Below are 13,836 nucleotides of genomic sequence, written 5' to 3'. Positions count from 1 at the left end.
CGATGACGCATGAGCTTACTTACTAATAAACATCATCATAATCGTTAACCTTATATATGCAAGTCCCATCAATCTACCAATTTCCTTAACACTTTCCTAATTCTATTCCCTTCTCTAAATTAATCTACAAACGTAACCATCAAAGAGTTCGTTTTCAGCTGTTTTCATGGGACCAGTCGTTAGCTTTTTAATAGCAGCCACCACTGCCACCATTAAACACGACATGCTATGAAGCATCTTCGTTGCCAGTAGGAAGGTTGCTAGGAAAGCTCCATTTTAGAGTTATGTAGATGATATATATAATATAAATATAATCAAGAACAGCAAATTCAACTTGTAGATTAAAATGGATGGGTATGAAGAGATGTCAAAAGCCTACAGTTACAGATCATTAGACTCACCTGTCGATTATGATGTTCCAAATCACCAAAGTTCTGAGCTTTTTGATAGCTTTCTTGTGTTTGATGATTGGCTAAATGAAGATCAAGCATCCATTGTTCCTGAATATCCAGGTCATACTCCAGTTTATCCTTCGGCTGCCATTGAAGATGGTAATCACTCCATTGGAAGCAGTAGCAGTAGCAGCCACCTTCAAGGAAATAGTAGCAGTAAGCAAACTTATTTCATGATAAACTCATATGTCTTCTTTCTTGTATACTAAATTAGAAACAACCACTCGTCTCTTGAGAAAGTGGTGTAAGGATCGCGTACATCTTACTACCCTCCAGACCTTTCCTCCAATTGGAATATATTAGGTCTGTTTGGTTTTTACTGTATACTAAATCACATAGACACACACATGGAGCAAGCTGGGGGGGGTCTTCATGGGAGGTAGAGGCAAGGTTTGTGTAGTGTGTACATCATACCCCCAGATCCTACCTCCTATACTGGGTTTGTTTGCTTTTTCCTGTATATTTAATTCACATGGAGCAAGTATGGTGTTTTGATCAAAAGAACAACCTCTCCTCCATTTGGTATAGAGGCAAGATCTCGTACATCTTACCCCATCAAACCCTACCTCTGTGTAGGATATGTTGGGTTCGTTTTGTTTGGTTTGGTTTGTTTTTACGCACATGGGGCCCATGAACACATTAAGGGCTGACAATTCCTTTGCTTTAAGGGTTCGGGGAGGAAGTCCATGTTCTTTCCAATTTGTAAAGAATCTTGAAGCCATGAGCTTCTTGTCATCAAGGCATAACCTTTGAGTTCATGCACTTTGACCAACATAAATCCTAATGGTATTAACCATTTTACGTTCTATGTTATCCACAACCATAGATGTACACTACACTTGCACAAAAGGACACAAACCAAGTGGCACGATCAAGATGGAATTATAAACCTGAAGTATCTAAACAAGGTTTAGTGTTTTTGTTACTAGGGGGCATTGGAATCAGGCAAGCTCAAAAGGGTACAAAAGAGAAGGTTGCCTTTAAAACTAAATCACAAGTAGAGATTCTAGATGATGGCTTCAAGTGGAGGAAATACGGGAAGAAGATGGTGAAAAACAGCCCAAACCCAAGGTACAAGAGTAATAGTGTCATTTCCCACAGTAGATTCTTCATGACATCAAACTATAATACTGCATAATGCTTATTATACAAGTGTTGAAAGCTAATGACACCATATGAATGTTTTAACAGGAATTATTACCGTTGTTCAGCACAAGGATGTCCCGTGAAGAAGAGAGTTGAAAGAGATGTAGAAGATGCAAGATATGTAATCACGACCTACGAGGGTGTCCATAACCACGAACGCCCTTCTAACTTCTGATAAAATGTATTATGATCAGCTCTTGTATGCTAAAGTAAGTTTTTTCTAGGCGTACCAGTCCTTAGATTATTGAAAAGCAAGAATCATTCCTATGTTTTCTGAGGTTGTAAGAAGAAAGTTGTAATTTGGTTACTTTTTCCTTCGACCAGCCAAGGTTGCGGATCTTTTGGAATATAAATGATTTTACTTGCAATTAAGCATGAAAAGAGCAACCTCTGGTGCCTGAGCCTGACTATTTGATGTTGGAGGGCTTGAGGATGACAATCTTTGTATGTAGTTTCTCCTTTTGGCATCTTGGAAAAGAGTTGTTTCAGTGACTCGAACCTGTGACTAAGGGGCCGTTTATCCAAGTGCTTACCTTGGTAAGCAATTACTACTAAAAGTCTAAAACTCTAACTTACTTTATCGGGTAAGATTGTAGTCCATCAAAACGGTATTGTATGCAATAATTTATCCGATAAGTGCTCACCAGGTAAGAGTCGTCCTCGTCACTTAGCGAGTAAGACTCTCCATCCTTAATTCTTATCCTCGCTTTTCCCGGGTAAGATTTTTGGTCCTTGTCATATTCATCCGGTAAGGTAAATGACTCGGTAAGCGCCAGTATCCGAAAATTCACATCCAATGTAAGTAACCAACTAACCCATACTCATATCCGCTATAATTGGATGTAGACATCGACATGTTCATAAAATATTGCACTTCTACAGGCCCATAATATTCATGGAAACAACCACTCTGTCCTTTGAAGTAAAGGACACGTCTGCATACATCTTATCCCCCGACCACACATCTCGGTGGGATATACAGGGCACTTTCGGTTTGGTTTTGTTTTATTATTACTATTATTGTTGTTGTTGTTTATTCATAATATAATCTTGTTATATATATATACACTATATTATAAAGCATGTTAAATGGTTATTGTTGAAAATTAAGAGGTACAAGTTATCATACTAAATGTACAAAAGGTAAAGCTGCACTAATTGCAAATAACCTCCCACCATCCCAAATAATATTAAAAATCAAATCATTTTAATTTTTAAATTACATTTTACATCCTTATAATTAGCTATATAATTTACTTTATATCCCTTACTTTTTTATTTTTCATTTTATCCCTTTATCATATTACCATAAATAATTGTATATGAACTAAAAAATATTAAAAAAAACGTTTTATTTTTGACAAACTACACCATTATAATCGTCTCGTCAATATCTTCAAAATGAGTCTGATATTGAATATTTTTGGACTTAATCATATTACTAAATAGCATAAATACGTAGTATATTATTTTTAAAACTTACATTTATACCTTTTATTGTTTATTTAGTTTCTTTTATATCCTTTACTTTTTTATTTTTCATTTCACACCCTTATCATATCAAAATACATAATCCTATATTAACTAAAATACATTAAAAGTATGTTTCTTTTTTTACAAATTATATCATTATAATCATCTTGTCAATACCTTTAAAATGAGTTCAATATTAAATATTTTTAGATTTAATAATATTATAAAATATCATAACTTTGATTCTTTCTTTAGAGTTTGAAATATTATTTAATTTTGGATTCTTTCATTAGATTTAAAATAACATTTAACTCCATTGCAATTATAAATGCAATTGTATTTTTAATTATAAATTTTGGTGTTTATAATGAATAAAAACTAAATATCCTTGATTTACAAAAAAAAAATTGACATCCTGACGCATTGAGCGGGTACCCAGGCTGGTATATATAAAATTAATTATATTCTAAAACAAATTTTAATCAGATTCATTCTATCTATCTCTCATCTCAAATCGGTCTCTCACTACTCTGTCTAGAAACCCTGAACCTCACCTCAACCTCAAAATTTCTTGTTAAATCCTAATTTTCTTGAAGATTGGATGTTAGAAATGGAACTAGAGGATCAAAATAAGGTATGTTTATGATTAATCTTTGTGATTTTTCATTTTGGGGAAACCCAAAGTATATCTATGAATTATAGGTGGAAAATTGAGGATTTGAGGTGAAAGTTCTTGAAGACTAGTGCTGTTAGAAGAGACTGATTCATTCCAGTAATTTCAAAATATCGTATAAAATCAACCATTTGTCCAAATGAAGTGTGCTTTATATCATTAGAAATCTATTCGAGTGTAATACAACTTTGTAGTTTACACCAGAACCTAATTCTAACTCTAAGTGGCTCGAAAACATTGATTTTCCAGACCTGGTCTGCAGCCACTCGAAATTTCATTCTGTTCGTATAAATTCTGTAGTAAATAGACCAGAGCTCCAATCAATGTGAATCCATTTGCTATGTAATCCTAAGAGATATATCTACAACTTTCATTTCAACAAGAAAGTTTGGTTCGGCCTCTAACCATGAGATAGAGGCTAAAACTTTAGGTGGAGAGTTGTTAGCTACTGTTTGGAAGTGTAAAAATTGGGTTTTTGCAAATGTTGTTTAGGGTCCTAAGAATTGTGTTTAAGTATTTATTAAGTGTCCTAGGGATATTTTAAGAATGTTAGAAGGTCCGTAGACTCTTTTAAAATATAAGAGAAAGTAGAAATTGATGAGAATTGTTATCGATAAACGTCTAAAAGCGTTTTTACTAACAAGTGTAGGTAACCCGGAAGAAGAGAACTGTTCATAAGCCTCAAGTCTCGTGTGATCATTTCTAAAACACCTCCAAGGTACGAATATCTACTTTCTGTCAATACGTGGGTAATCAATTGTGGTGATTATTCATTTTGTGAAATATTGACCATGATATACACCCACAAAAATGAAGGTTATCAAGTTGTTATTCGGGATTCTTTTTATGTTTTATGTAATGTCTTGGTTTAAAGATTGTGTACTTGAGAAATCCGAACAATTACCGGTATGTTTTAAGATTCATGGACGATTATATGATATTGAAATCCTCAATGGTTTTATTAGACTTGTTATCAAACGTTTAGTTACTGATTTGATTATTTGAGGTTGATTACTGAATTTAACTTTGAATAGGCTCAATACTCTGGGCACATGGTGTTGAGACGCCTACATCATGGCTAAAATAGTCATGGCGTTCTCTTAAGGGCTATGATCAAGCCAAATAAAGAATGTTGGATGCATCCTTTGAACCGAATACCAGTTACATTGGTTACTGGATAGAGCTGAATACCTGTATATTGGTTACCAGATAGAGCTGAATACCAGTATATTGGTTACCAGATAGAGCTGAATGCCAGATACCTCTAGTTACCGGGGAATAAGACAGTGTAGGTCCGACACTTCCATTCCATTAAGACGCTTGATTGGATTGATCATCCATCAGGGACAACGTATCCTAATGATACAGATGGCCTTCTTACCTTGAATTTTAACTATATGAGTTGTAAAAATTTTAAATTTACACTTAATATGATTTCAAATTTTATCATAATGTTTCCTTTCAGTTACCTATTTCCTATCTTGTATTTCTTTGTGTTATGGTCGGAGATGGCTTGGCAGCAAGCGTAGTGGCAGGCTGGCGATAGGATGTTAGCTCCCGGGGAAAGAAAAGGAATTACACTAGATCTTGGCCACATAGCTCACGACCCAGCACGAAGAAATCTCTTAGATGGGCGGATACGAATAAGAAGGAAGGAGGCTAGCCCCCGAAAATGCTCCACTTGCATTTTTGCAATGTCCTCCCGACCCGTGCTCTGAAAAGACTTTCGAAAGCAAGCTCACCCACTCTCCCCCAGTGGTTAAACTCTAGGATCTGATTTGAATTCCATGAATTCTTCAGAGCGAGCCGGCAGGCACTTTTCCTCTCTCCTTTAGTTTGTGCTTCCACCCGAGCTTATTCGTTGGGAGATTTGCTCAACCGAGATTTATTTTGTTCTACCTCAGCAGATTCAAGATCTAACCGAGGGGCAGGATGAACAATCGAGATGGCTTAGGATGCAAAAAGAAACTAGTTGCTTAATCAGTGATTTTGCTATGTAAATATGTTAATCATATGAATATCGATGGTTGCAATGTGATCTTTTGGGAGTTCTGTTAGAGCTCTGTACTTTGAATGGTAAACTTTTGCTCGGTTGTGACATGCCTCGTCTTAGGTCTAGTAGAATGGGGTGTTACAAATTCATTCTTGCGGGTGAATATATAATGATCAAGATTTCACGGAAGGGATAATCATCACAATTGATTACCTATGTATTGATACGAAGTAGATATTTGTACTTTGGATGTGTTTTAGAAATTATCACACGAGACTTGAGGCTTATGAAGGGTTCTCTCCTTCCAGGGTACCCATACTTTTAGACATTTTCGGTAACAATTCTCATTAATTTCAGGTTCCTAAAAGTCCATATATTTTAAAAGATCCTACGTACCTTCAAATATTCTTAAAATACCTCTAGAACACTTGATAAACACTTAACACGATTCTTAGGGCTCTAAACAACATTTGCAAAAAAAAAATCCAACTTTTACACTTCCAAACAGTAGCTAACAGCTTCTGTCCACCTAAAGTTTTAGCCTTTTCTCAAGCTTAGAGGCCGAACCAAACTTTCTTGTCAAAATTGAAGTTGTATATATATCTCTTAAATAGCAATTGGATTCACATTGATTGGAGCTCTGATCTATTTATTAAGGAATTTATACGAACAGAACGCAATTTTGAGTGGCTCTAGACCAGGTCTGGAAAATCAGTGTTTTTCGAGCCACTTAGAGTTAGAATTAGGTTTCGTTGTAAACAAAGTTATAGCACACTCAAAAAGAATTCTAACGATATAAAGAACACATCATTTGGACAAAAGGTTGATTTTATACGAATTTTTAAACTTACTGGAATGATTTTGTCTCTTCTAACAACACCAATCTTGAAGAACTTCTACCTCAAATCCTCAATTCTCCACCTATAATTCATAAATGTACTTGGGGTTTCTCCAAAATGAAAGAATCACAAAAATTAACCATGAACATACCTTATTTTGATTCCCTAGTTCCATTTCTAACATCCAATCTTCAGGAACATTCAATATGACTAAAAACACAAGGGTATATCCAATTATTTGCCAAATACGTCTTTTAAACTTGAACAAAACTTGCATATATAGTCATCAAACAATGCGTTTTTAGCACCAAAATGGCGATACTAATACATTGTTTGTTCAATTCTCCACCCATTACTCTCTTCGTCCTAAAAACGGTAACACTTCTTATTTAAGGTTGTCCCCCAAAAATGCAAGGTTCCCTTTTCTGGAAAGATTTATTTCCAAATTAACCTATTTGCCCAATCATAACAAGATATTGAGATGATTAATGTGGTGTACAAACTTTCTCAATTTTGTCTTATTATAGGGGTATTACCATTTCTTACTCCTTTTTCTCTTTTGTGCTTGCTATGTGCTAGTCTTTGTTCCTTTTACCTTTTTGCTCGAATACTGCACAAGCCGAAGGTTTTCGCAAAAAACCACCACTCTGATTTTTGTGGTATTGGACAAGCTTGGGTACATCCCTCTGGACCTACTTTCAAGTGGGATACACTGGGTCGATTTAGTTTGGTTTTAAGGGGGGTTCCAAGTATTCGAACATTAATCAAACATCCGTTAAACCACATGCCAATCTAATCTTGCATGTTTTAGATGGAGGGAGCATCAAGTAACATCTAAATGCATACAATATATGTATGTAATCCAATTTGTATTTCTACCTCATAAAAACAAATATATCGAATTTGCATCCCACATGGATGCAAATATGGACCTCGATCACATCTAATTTATTTACACTAACCATGAGAAAAGTGTCTGCCAATGAGTTGTGACCAATATGATCAAAGATAAGCTCAGCAGCATTGAGAAAGAATAACCAAACTAAACTAACCCAGTATATCTCACCCGTGGTATATGTGTATATGGTAGGATGTATGCAGACCTGGCCTCTACCCAAGGAGTAGAGGCGGCTGTTCCCATGAAGACCCCCCGTTTCCGCAAAGTGAACGAGAAACAAAGAAAGACATTAAGAAATATTTGTGAAGACATATAAGATGCTTCCTTTAGCAAAATAAAAGTTAAGTAAAGCATTTTACCTGACACCAAGTTTGCAGAAGTATTTTTGATCTCAACCTACCACACCTGCGCAAAATTGATTAATCAGACAGGTAACACGAACAAAAAGCGAATCAAATTAGAGCAATAGTTTACCAGGAAGTAGATATACCATCGAACAATATGTGACAGTTCCCTGCTGAAGAAGTAAAAATACGACCGCACAGTTATTTTCCTAATTTTTGATTATTTTATCAACAAAAAGCATCAATACGGAGATATCATGACATAATAAGAAAGAATATTGAAAACCCAAGAACAGATCCACCAAAAAATTATGCTTTCTTCGAACATCAGAACAAGGGGATTACACAAATTGTATCACTATAAGAAACATGCAATTTACATGTGAAAGAGCGAAAAATTTCAGCCATCTAACAATAATATTTTTTACTGTATTCATTTATGAATGGACAAACCCATATGTCCTGAAACCCCTGTATCTTATGTACGTTTCTTTATACCGATTGATACACATGAAATTACCTGAAAAAATAAGGTTATTTTTCTAGAACTTGATATTTTCATTTGAAGACAATATCAGGGTTCCTTGCATATAAGCTTAGTCCCGATAACTCTTTCCATTTAGCTACTTCACCATGAACGTAAGAAGAGATGCTCCACAATATCTCTTCATGCTTCGCTTTGTTCATCAATTGTAAAGATGATCTCACTAATGCATTTGACTTGGCCAATGGATAGCTTTTCGTCTTACCTGTCATCCCACTAGAATGCAACCATCGGGAACCAGATTGTTGCTTCTTTCCAGGGTCCGCTCTTAAGCCTGTGACATGAACTTCGGTGATTTTGAACATGGGGTCCACAATGCTCTCCACATAAGTCCTCTCTACTTGGACTAGAGCAAGCATCGGGATACCAACGGGCTCATAATCCCGAAACGGGTCCCTAAGCAACATTTGTAGGGCTAACGTGAAGTTGTTACTAAGATGCCCACGTTTTTTATCTGATGATTTTCTAACTTTTTGATCCATTTTAGCACAACGAGTTGCAAAAACCTTGGAAATGTGGTCATTTACTTCACTTTTAGCATCAAAACTTGTGGAATCCAACCTCATCCACTCCTCCAATGAAATAGACATGTCCATCAGCTCCTCGATGTTTTTTAAGTTTCCAACGAAATTGGAATACGACCCTTCTTTAACACCTTTGCTTGTAGAGGCCGAGTTTCCTCTTATGCATTGGACGGAGATGCTTGAAGGAGGCTCTTCGGTTGACATTCCAGATTGAATTCTTAGTCCTTCAATTAAGAGGTACTGAATCTTTTCAATTGCCAAAGGAGCAGTATTGCCTTCGGAAACATATTCTGAATCAATTTCACGGCAAATGCTTGTTGGCATTTCTTTGGCCTCTGATTCACGTAGTAATGCTTGCCCCCTGCCAAACATTAATGACATTATATAGATGTTGCATTAATTATGCATTTAACAGAAATAATTAGGAGAACGAAATATATCCACCAGACCATAATGAATTATGGAAATATCATTTATGGCTTTAGAGGGAAAGATACGACAAAAAATAATATGAACTATGACGAATGTAGCAATTTGGAAAATTGTGAAGTAACCTTTAAAGAGTATAAATTATGATTCTGAATCAATGCAAATGTGTTTTGACAAAAATCCTAACTTGGATCCTCCTTTGGAACAAAAGAAATAGCATAACAATTGGACAAAAAAGAAAAAAGAATATCATTCTTCTATAACTCCATTGCTTATTTGTGGTCTCTCATTGTACTTTTTAGTTATGTTTCTTTTTTTCTTTTTGCAAGCCAGGGGTCTTCTCGTAAACAATCTCTCTGTCTCATGGGACAGAGGTAAAGTATGCGTACATCTTAAACCCCGATCCTACCATCGGGTGGATATATTGGGTTTGTTTGGTTTAGTTTGGTTATTTGGACGAAAAGGGAAAAGGAAAACAAAAGGTTGTGTTGGTTTGGGTAGCATGAAATTGATGTTATATCAACTAGACAATAGAATTTCTCTCATTAAAATGTATAATTTCTAATTCCATGAAGCCAAAAACTTGGTTAAAAAGATTTGACTAACCTCTCAATCACCTCCATTTGCGATTCAGCTTCCCAAGACGTTTGTTGCAAGGTCTTCCCTGTAATCTCCTCCATCGGCATCAAACGTGTGGCCTGCAAATGCATCTTTTCAGCACCAACTGTTGCCCAGTTCAGCAGTATATCCATAGCATTAGATCCCATTGCTGGAGGTAGCACGACTGAACTAGATACGTGCACAATCAATCTTGCACCATTTTTAGCTCTTTTGAAAAGCGAAGGATCCATGGACCTTAAAAATCCACCATTTCCAGTCTTCAAAAACGAACCCAGACCTTCTCCAAGTGAAGGCAACTCAGATGGCCTTTCAGGGGAAAGATAGACCGGACTTCCAAATGCACCAGAGGTGGTTCTTGGAGAGTTTTGAAATGCCCTCTCGTTTAAACCCCATTCTTGCATTAAAGCTTCAGTTTCTAAGTTCTCAAGAATCTTGGCTTTCCGTCTACTTATCAAAGAAGGGCCCACCCCATCGTTGCGTTCCATCTCGGTTTCTTGAAATAGAAAAGATAAATCGAAAATGTTGGAGCAGTCTCCTTGCTCTTCTTTAGGATTGAGATCAAAAGCAAAGTTTCCTGAAACTAAAGCTTCCTTCTCAAACTGTCTCAAAAGAAGCTCTCTTGGAGACTCTGGCTCACTATCGGAACCAACCAAGTTCATGAAATCATCAACAACATTTGTTAAGTCATCTAAGCTATGTGACCGTACCATTTTACCTCCTTCACAAATTGAATCATTCTTCATGTGGTAATCATGCTCTAAAACCTGGTTTTCATGAAACGAAAAATCCATCTCTTGTGATTCAAATGTAGAGAGATTGTGGAAAAATAATTCAAGGTCTTCAATGTTGAATTCTTCAGTGCACACATTATTATGCTCTTTAGAACTAATATCATCAAAAACAGTCTCGATTTCTAAATTACCACAATCGTCATAATCGTCCCCATCACCCTCAAAAAGTTCAGCCACATTAATGGTCTCAATACAAGAATTTTCAACAGATTCAACATTATCCTCTTCTATCTTCGACTGATCTTTTGTAGCAAATTCAGTACCTCTATCAAGAATCGTAAACTCACTATCATAAACCTCGCTCTCAGGTGAAGATTCTAAATCTGTAGATACTGAATTGAATTCTTTTGAATAACTTGACTTTGATTCATCAAGTAACTGATAAAGAAAAGGAATTGATGGCCCTTCATATGGTACAATCCCGTTATGAACTTTCATATCTAACGATAAATTGGATACATGGGTCCTACGGCTTGAATTACTTGGAATACTCCCAACCCTTTGAAGCATGCCATTATGACTTGAACCATTTCCTTTCAGAATATTCAAATTCTTCCCAAGATTACTAGACCTCATAAAGTGTTCCCCAGATAACGAAAACCCAAAACTAACATTTATTGTAGCACCTTTTGCCTTACCCGAAAGCTTGAAACTAGTAACCCACTTTCCATAACGGTTCTTCTCCTCCTCTAACTCCATTAAAGTAAGTGGAAGCAATCTCGTGAGATCAATCCGATGCTTGCCCAGATCTAAACCAGGAGCCCCAACTACAGAAGCATAAAATACACAAAGCTTAGGTTCATACTTAGCTACATCATCATGGGGATCACTTCTACTAACATACACCGAACAACGCCTGATTAGTGTCTCTTCAAACTCCGCAACACCATCTTTAACGCGTATAGAATGGCTTTTCAAAACCTCATGTTTCCTTTTCCAGTAAACACATAAGCTGAGTTCGTTAAAATTTAGTGGTAATCCTTCGATTGAATGAACATGAAGAAAAAAACAACAACTTAACCGATGATTTCGAATATGGGTTAGAGCTTTCAAAGGCTTCCATTTCCAAATTGAAGACTTTTTGCCATTTGGTAACAAATCGTCTTTTGCATACTTTGGATTCCATGGAGGGTGATCTCGTGGTGGCATTGAAGTCGTTGATGGGGCATCCTGCGAATATAGGGCTTTCCTTATTTCTTCAATATCATGCAATAGTCTTGAACTTCCAAAGTCATCACTGCTCATCCACCCAGATTCTTCATTGCTCATCATCATCTTCACACATATTCAACATAATTTGGCAAATAATATCAATTCAAACTTCAAAGCCATATAAAATCTAAAGAAATATGTTTGGTGTGTTCTTACTTTATTAAGTTTCTACAGAATTGATTAGCTAAAATGGTCATCTAAAGTCGGAAAGTTTGAACCGTATAGATTTTTCTACTCCTCTATTCCTACAGAAAGCTACATTTTAATGGTCATCAATCAAGGAACTCTAATCTTCCAGAATCACTCTAATTTAACACTAACATCACGAAAACACAAACACAAGCTTTATTCACATATATGATTAGATGGGATTTTCAATGATGAATAAGAACAGAAAAAGGCAAAGGAACAAAAAATAGATCAAATCATTGAAGGGTTTTGCTTTTGACGAGTAAATCATTCAACTTCAAACCCTTTTACGACTATTCACTCCGGATTCGATTTCTTTTAGCAAAAATACATACAGAAACATAGAATTGACGAATACCCACAACAAATTACTGCAACAAATGCAAAAAAGATGGGGGTTTTGAATTGTTTATGCTTACCTACCACGGTTTGAAGTTCAAATGACCAAATAGAAAGAGGGATTGTATCAACCGGAGATTTGTGGGGTTGAAGAATCGATGGTTACAGTTGGGATTTAGATATATCACTCTCTCAGCCAACCTTGTATTTTCAACTTTTATTTTCGAGGGTTTCTGGTATTGTATATTTGTTTTGTCTTTATACTCCCTCTTTTCTAAGTTCCATTATAACGTTCTAATTAAATCCCTTCAACCCCTAAAATCAAAATTGGAAACAAATTAAATTCAAATTTGATTTTTGGTTTGGGTTTATTTTGATTTTGAAATACAAGTCTTTGAATAAAAATCCAGCTTAATATTGTCGTAACTGATAAAAGACTAATTTAACTTATGGATAACCATTCTCGACCCTTATGTTCAGTGAACTTGATATTATCTTTTTTAACTCATATAAACGAATAAGAGATTATGTAAAAGTTAAAATTGCACTTGAATACACTTCTATAAGTGATAATCGTAACACATTATCAGCACGAGAGTTCTACTTAAGGTATGTATTTCCTTAATACTATATGTTAAGAAGATAAAATCATTTGCACAGCTATAGTTTATATAACGGTAACAAACACATTTTTTCAACGACTATATTTTAACAGGTAATTCTTTCACAACATACTTGCTCTTCTTTTTTTCCAATTCATTTGTTCAGAAAAGATTTTCAGAAGATGCTTCATTCAGTTCTAATTCTCGTCATTGTGATACTTATATTGCTAACCATTATTTTCAGTAATCTCCCATCTGATGAATTTTATTTTTTTCTTAAGCATGTTTGTACTTATGGTTCTCCCTCTTCTCTTCATTGCAATACTCATTGACATAAATGGATTCTAATTTTTATCTCGTTGTTTGATAATTACAATATGTCGAACCTTGAAAAGATTGAGTTTTGCGGGCCTTGACGTGAATGGAAAGAATTACATGTCATTGATCATGGATTTCAAAATGTATCTTGAGTCTATGGGTATTTTAGACATTTTAGAGAAAAACAATCAATGCTCGTCGCAAGGCCAATATTTTCTTCGAAAATATGTTGAATTTTGAATCTCTCAATGCTAGTTATCCAAGCATTGTGCGGAAAGACCTTAAAGATAGGTTGATTACCAAAAGGAAGCTTTACTTCCGGCTGCTAGGGATGAATGGAGAATTTTGAGGTTTCAAGATCTTAAAAAAGTAAATGCTATAGCCTCAACATCCAAAATATAGGGCCCAATTTTACATTTTTTTGGGGCCTCTAACCGCCTAACTCTCAA

At 35.5% G+C, this 13,836-nt stretch overlaps 2 protein-coding genes across 7 annotated transcripts; one reads left to right on the top strand and one right to left on the bottom strand.

The window, feature by feature from the left end:
- The first annotated feature begins 199 nt into the window (after nucleotides 1–199).
- On the top strand, nucleotides 200–1,970 carry LOC112500618 (probable WRKY transcription factor 50). Of its 2 annotated transcripts, none has more exons than XM_025104137.1 (3): nucleotides 200–608; nucleotides 1,382–1,523; nucleotides 1,644–1,970. In XM_025104137.1, the coding sequence occupies exons 1-3, from the start codon at nucleotides 347–349 to the stop codon at nucleotides 1,771–1,773; spliced, it is 534 nt and encodes a 177-aa protein (XP_024959905.1). In that variant the 5' UTR covers nucleotides 200–346; the 3' UTR covers nucleotides 1,774–1,970. The 2 variants fall into 2 exon arrangements, with proteins under 2 accessions (XP_024959905.1, XP_024959904.1); XM_025104136.1 differs by having other exon boundaries at nucleotides 243–608; nucleotides 1,367–1,523.
- Nucleotides 1,971–7,084: 5,114 nt separating this feature from the next.
- On the bottom strand, nucleotides 7,085–12,637 carry LOC112500101 (protein PLASTID MOVEMENT IMPAIRED 1-RELATED 1-like). 5 transcript variants are annotated; one of them, XM_025103397.1, is made up of 5 exons: nucleotides 12,548–12,637; nucleotides 9,922–12,002; nucleotides 8,568–9,247; nucleotides 7,949–7,991; nucleotides 7,085–7,879 (listed from the first exon to the last, which is right to left on the bottom strand). In XM_025103397.1, the coding sequence occupies exons 2-5, from the start codon at nucleotides 12,000–12,002 to the stop codon at nucleotides 7,816–7,818; spliced, it is 2,868 nt and encodes a 955-aa protein (XP_024959165.1). In that variant the 5' UTR covers nucleotides 12,548–12,637; the 3' UTR covers nucleotides 7,085–7,815. The 5 variants fall into 5 exon arrangements, 4 of the variants coding, with proteins under 4 accessions (XP_024959165.1, XP_024959166.1, XP_024959163.1 ...); XM_025103398.1 differs by having other exon boundaries at nucleotides 7,965–7,991; XR_003067320.1 differs by having other exon boundaries at nucleotides 7,838–7,879; nucleotides 7,965–8,027.
- Nucleotides 12,638–13,836: the final 1,199 nt, after the last annotated feature.

The sequence above is a fragment of the Cynara cardunculus genome (genome assembly GCF_001531365.2).
Source record: "Cynara cardunculus var. scolymus isolate 2C chromosome LG 17, CcrdV1, whole genome shotgun sequence".
In the NCBI taxonomy this organism is placed as follows: domain Eukaryota; kingdom Viridiplantae; phylum Streptophyta; class Magnoliopsida; order Asterales; family Asteraceae; genus Cynara; species Cynara cardunculus.
Note: the sequence above shows the minus strand (reverse complement) of the source record. Positions and strands in the feature narration are given on the sequence as shown.

Bases quoted from the DNA above. Each gene is read 5' to 3' on its own strand.
- LOC112500618 (XM_025104136.1), top strand. From the start codon at position 347: ATGGATGGGTATGAAGAGATGTCAAAAGCCTACAGTTACAGATCATTA. The intron at 609-1,366 runs GTAAGCAAACTT...AACAAGGTTTAG, and splicing joins CCTTCAAGGAAATAGTAGCA to TGTTTTTGTTACTAGGGGGC. The intron at 1,524-1,643 runs GTACAAGAGTAA...ATGTTTTAACAG, and splicing joins AAAAACAGCCCAAACCCAAG to GAATTATTACCGTTGTTCAG.
- LOC112500101 (XM_025103395.1), bottom strand. From the start codon at position 12,002: ATGATGATGAGCAATGAAGAATCTGGGTGGATGAGCAGTGATGACTTT. The intron at 9,248-9,921 runs GTTAGTCAAATC...AATGTTTGGCAG, and splicing joins CAAATGGAGGTGATTGAGAG to GGGGCAAGCATTACTACGTG.